The sequence below is a fragment of the Phytophthora infestans genome, genomic scaffold (assembly GCF_000142945.1).
Source record: "Phytophthora infestans T30-4 supercont1.219 genomic scaffold, whole genome shotgun sequence".
NCBI lineage: Eukaryota > Oomycota > Peronosporomycetes > Peronosporales > Peronosporaceae > Phytophthora > Phytophthora infestans.
Window position 1 is genome coordinate 7,457 of NW_003303540.1, and position 5,825 is coordinate 13,281.

Sequence of the window (5,825 nt, forward strand, 5' to 3'; positions counted from 1 at the left end):
ATCTTTCCGTCATCCATCCAGTTTTTTAGCTTGTAACTCGTTAACTTGGTTTGTGCGCCTCCAGCAATCTGTTGCAGTATCTTCGTTCCCGCTTGAGTAAGATCTTTTAGCTTCGTAGCACCTGGAAATGCTCTGTCTTCGTAGTCTTCGCTACCATTAACCGTAGTGCTTCTCAAGCGGCGAGTAACTCGCATGCCAGTCAAAGTTACGTCAAGATCGAGGGGTGCAGTCGTAGGAAAAGAGGATTCCGTAACTTGCGATGCCACACAAACGTAGTTCAGTAGAGCAGCTGCCAAAACCAAGGCCCAGTAAGTAAACGTTAAGCGTGTGTACTTGGGCCCCATAGCGAGAATTGAGGGATCGACAGCGAATTTGGAAGTGAGCGATTCACGTGAACCAAAGCTTCGTGGACCTTCGCGAGCTTGTAGCACTAGTGCAAGCATTTTATCTTTAAGAAAGAGTGCAGTTTGTCACGTGTTGCATTTTTATAGCCGGCTATAAAAGCTGCGAAAAAACTACTTCCATTGGAAGCTCCAAGTACTGTACATGAACTTGCAACTAGACGACAAAAACACACTGTCCGGAGCCGTTTAAACTATCGCTCTAAAGAGGGACAAAGTTGTTTTGCTTCGCTATAAAAATAAGCGGAATCGGAATGATTGAAGCTCCAAATAATTAGAAGACCAAATATTTGAGATTAATAGACCGCCCTAACACAGCTCTCGAAGTTCCAAATGATGTACGCGTCAGATTGTTTAAGTGCGTCGGCGGTATCGTTGCCCGCGTGAAAAGGCTCAGAACACTTGCGCAACCGGTATTAATGTTATTCTTAAAATAAAAAAGTCCCAATTGCGCATTTTAAAAAAACATGCGTATATAAGTATAAGTATTGCTCACTTCAACCAGTCTATTTACTATAGAACTATATATATTAGTTTCTGGACTACCACAAGACTCTGTAGCAACAATTGTCAGAAAAAGGACGAGCTGCGAATTCCAGCGGACAACGCGATTCTTCGGTAATTCACTGGAATTGGAACATCCACTATTAATCTATCCGTTATTTATTCGGATTTTATCTAGAATGTCGCTGTTCCAGAGCTGGGATCTATCTGCATAGTTACAGCTCGACGAAATCTAGCCACCAAAATAGTACTGTATAACATTACCAATCCAAACGTTTCATAGAAACGAGATTAATCTCTTAAGTTTATTTTAGAGCTAGGGGGGGGGATCCGATTGTTGTTTTAATTTTTGGCACATAATAGCCTGCGTTTTTTATATTCTTGTATAGTCATGAATTTGTGAATGGCCAATACAAATTACCGTCAGAGAGCACAGTGATGGTAATGAACATCTACAGTTAAACCCGTACTAAATGATAAGCCCCGTGAACAGACGCGGTATTGTTTATAATAGTATTATCAAGTTATACAGCAGCTCCCTACCACCGCTTTCTTCCATGTGTCTTGACCTTAAGAGCTTCCATTCCCCAATCCGCAATTCCGCGCAAGACTATGGACGTCTGTAATCTCACATTCGAGCAGAAAGGAGGCATTCAGAAAGCGCTCTGAAACAGTCAAAATACCGGAAATTGTTGGCCGAACCGGTTTCTTTACAAGCATGGACGCTTTGTACACATCTTCGGATACCGAGTTACAGTCTTGGCGAGCTTCGACGGTCCTGTTCCCGGCTAGACCGAGCTCTAGATAACTGGGTGCTGTAGTGTCAGGCCCGAGGCGTCATGTTGGACGGCAACCTCGTAAAAGCAAAAGGAGCACGATTACTGGACAACATGGGAGTCAGTGGAGATGATAGAATAGCCTTTTTCAAATAACTGGCAGCACGTATTCCATAATCGGCATGGATTCCGAAACTTTAAAGCACAAGTTGGAAGCGGGTCCATTTAAATCGATGGCCTACCAGCTCTATTGGAAAGTATTCGCGCTGAAGTTAAAAATGGTGCACACGCCGATGTGTATAACTTTGACGGGACAGGTTTTTTTTATAAACTCTGTCCGGACAGACCCGTCGCTAGTATGCAGATCGCAGGGGCCAAGAAAAACAAGACACGAATTACACTAGCTCTGGCATAAAATGCCGACGGTTCGGATTTGCGAGAACATTTCTTCATTGGCCACGAGTTCAAGCCAATGTGGTTTACGAAGAAGAAAAGGAGAAGAGTTGGGTTTTTCGTACCGCAATGATAAGAACGTCTGGATGACTGAAGTCTTATTCAGGGAATGGCTACACCAATTTGACTGTGACAAGGACAGGTAAAACCGCAAGGTACTGCTTCGACTGGACAACGCACCATCGCACTCGACTGTTGACATAACACTTCATTGCGTTAAGGTGCACTTCCTTCCGCTGAACACAACATCGAGGCTACAGCCTCTTGATGCCGGAATAATTGGCAGCTTAAAGCGTCGCTACCGCTACTGCCAGCTCTTATACGCTCTCGATTAGGAGGAAGTGGGTACAGATCGAGCCATTTTGCAGTGGATCGACTGCAGGCTATGACATAGGCTAAATCGTGCTGAAATGGTATTGATAGAGATACCGTCTTGAATTGCTTTGACACACCGGTATTATTGTAGACCAGTCATCTTCGCGCCAATCTCGCAAAGCAGAGGATGAGATGATATTGGGCGAGCAGTGTGATTGCATGGTGCTATTACGACTTCGCAATCCGATGAGTATTAATAAATTTTTGTGCAACGCTGCGGAGGATGACACGGAGATCGAGTCACTAGCCCGAGACGAGCTGCTCTGTGATGCAACCGATGAGTTATTTATGAGCACTGACCTCGATAGGGAAGAGCAAGACGACAGTGTACAGTTTTGATTAACCGCCAAACAGAACGTTGCCGCTGCTCAAAGTGTGTTATTCCTGCTGAGTGACCACCCCGATATCGAGCAGAAGCTTGTGAAAGATCTTCGTACACTGCAGATTCGAATTAGAAAGAGCTTAGAGCTGAGAAGAAGGACGCGTTGAAGCAGATACCTATCACAAGTTATTTCAGCAGACTTGAGTGACAAATCTTAATATCAGATTTGATTAAAAAACGTTTCAAGGTTAAGATTCAACAGGTACATATTTATGGCTAATACATTTTAATGACTACCGAGTCGGTGGATCCGCTTCAGATAATATATAACAGGATATCACATTTCTCAGTGATTATTTAGTACGGGTTTGGCTGTATATATGTACTTAAGTATGATATTGACTGTACAGATGAACTCTTCGGTAGTTTTTGCAGCTCATGGAATACCTTTTAAGAAGAATATAATATCAGTTCCCGAAGTCTTAAAGAATACAATCGCTTTTCTCGGCAGAAGCGCCGGACGTCGGAGTCAGACGCCTCTGCTTGTCATCTCAGTGAGGAGAGCCAGGAGAACGACAGCCAAGCTGGTACGGATGTTCAGCCATACAATGAACCAGATGTGTCCCGATCCAGCTCCACTTAGTCAGTACGCCAAGCCTTCTGGACATGACCTTCGACACGTAAGACCAATTCGAAGCCCATTTTAAGCCTACTTACAGAAAACTCACTATGTATGTACGCGATGACGATACTTTGTTATATAGACTCTGGCTAAACACACATAGTTCTTGTTCGTATTGAAAATAATGCTGCTAGACCCTCCATAAGCGTTCGTCGATGACACTTTGTAAAAGAAAAAAGCTACGCCAAACTCGGCATCGAATCCTTAGACTCGGAGCTGTTATTGGACGAGTGTTATCACCCACTTCTTTGTCTGCTACCTGTGTACACACCGGAACCACCAAGAGTCTATGGCACAACAACGACTACGCCGCAACCGATGAGCCGATAGGGTGCACTGCCAAGATTGTTTCTTGCTTCTATCACGGTTTTTCGTGGCATATTACTGATATTTTCCTAGCTGAATGTGACGTTACGAAGTGGCGAGAACCGTTACTTTTTAGTGGTCTCGCATCATGAAATTAGGTACAACCATCGGATTGGGACGCACAATTTCTCGCAGGTATCCAGAAACAGCATGAAGCTGGACAGAGAGCAGATTGATGAAGTCAACAAGCTTCGCAAGTTTGGCGTTTTGCGTAAGAAAATCCTGGTGTTCATTTCAAAACCGGCAGATGCAGAGCCAAGCAAGCCCGATGTACACAGCCTTTTGGCTCTTTTAAACGAGAGAAGAAACAAGGGACTACACTTTCAAAAACGTTATCTAAAATAATTGACCGCTTATGTGAGGATGGGCCGTACGCCGTTGCCCACGTTTAAATAGATCGTGCTGAAAACAAGGTAAATGCTCTCTTCTCTATAACGGGCTTTTCTAAAACAAAGCTTGGCTTGCTACAGACGGTTGCCAAGTGCATCATCTTTCAGCCATCCCACACAGGGGTTTGTATTGTCGACACATTGGACGGTATGGACTATACAGCTCCTGGTAGCGTTCGCCGCGTGGTTCTTGTGACGATCCGTGGGTGCACCACATCCGCTTAAAACTGTGCGTCATCATTAATGGAAGCTGTTTAATTCCATGTCGGCTACAATAAAGCATACATCCAGATATAATGTTAGAAAACACAAATATAATCAAACAATGCGTTCGTGTACCTGTTGTACTTGGCCCGGGTTTCCGAGCTTCTAACCCGGTAGCACAAGTAATACTTCGCAGCGTAATCCGCAAGTATGTCATTGAACTCACTCCAGTCTTAGAATGCTTTCTTTGGAAGCTCCGGCACATACTTAGTCACTGATGTGTGGGACTTCTCCATGGTTTCCCGAAGTTGCCAAGTTTTCGCTCGACGTGTAGGCTTGCGAGCTGTGTGGACTTGCGAAATCGGCTTGGAAACGGGATCTGTACTTTTGCTAGTCTTACTAGCTGTCGGGTCTATACTCATTTCTGGCTCGTCGATCTGGGAGCGGACCCGTTTTTTGTGTGTGCTTTCTTTCAGATCTCGAGCTTTAAAATAATAAAGCAAAAATATTTGTAGCAACATATACAGCAACACATAGGAAACATAGTGAGCAACAAAGTCAACAACATTCGCGGCAACGTAACCAACAGCATACGCAGCAACATAACAAGCAGCACGAATGTAAACGTACGCGAAGTGATTTCCTGGTTGGTTTCAGTGAGGTTGCCTTTCGGTTGTACGGTCCCGCCCGCGTCACGACTCGCAGTATTGGCATCCGCTGTGCCGTTTGCGACAGTGATTTCCGTGGCAGCATTGATTGTCTTAAGGTGTCCCTGTCTAGATACCGGCTTCATGTCGTCTTCAACAGCTAGCTGTATGACTGCTCGCAGCCTCGTCTCGCTCAGCTTTCTCAGCCTCGTCTCGCGCAGCTTTCTCAGCCTCGTCTTGCGCAGTTGGCACAAAGCGTAGAATGGAAGCTTCAAAACCTTGTAGTTTAGAACAGTAACAATTCGTATTTTCAGGCAACGTAACAAGCAATATATTCGAATAGCTGAATTAGCGTACTTGTCTCTTGTTGTTCACCATCACACTTGCTTTTGACGTCGGCAATCTCTCCCTCGTTGGCTTCCTTGGCATTGTCAGTATTGTCTTTGAGCCTGTCGGTGTCGGTGTTGGCGCTGACGACTGTGTGGCGTCCTTGGTCGGGGATCCAAATAGTACTGGGAATCGCTTTGAGATTATCGTTCCGTCCGTCGTCAGGATCGCGCTCCGGGTCATAATCCTCATCATTGTCATCGTCCACAGCAAAGCCTTGGGCAGCAAACACATAGTCGATGGGTTTACGCTCGCGTAGGGTGGCATTTGGCGCTTCAATCAGACAATATTCGATTCAGTGATTCAAAACAGGGAAATG

At 44.9% G+C, this 5,825-nt stretch overlaps 1 protein-coding gene across 1 annotated transcript; it reads right to left on the reverse strand.

Moving 5' to 3' along the window:
- Positions 1-2: 2 nt before the first annotated feature.
- PITG_21152 (secreted RxLR effector peptide protein, putative) lies at positions 3-443 on the reverse strand (the record flags this gene model as incomplete). The annotated part of the gene is made up of 1 exon (XM_002895238.1): positions 3-443. A coding segment is annotated over one exon (441 nt), but the record flags the coding sequence as incomplete, so codon positions are not given.
- Between the last annotated feature and the right edge of the window lie 5,382 nt (positions 444-5,825).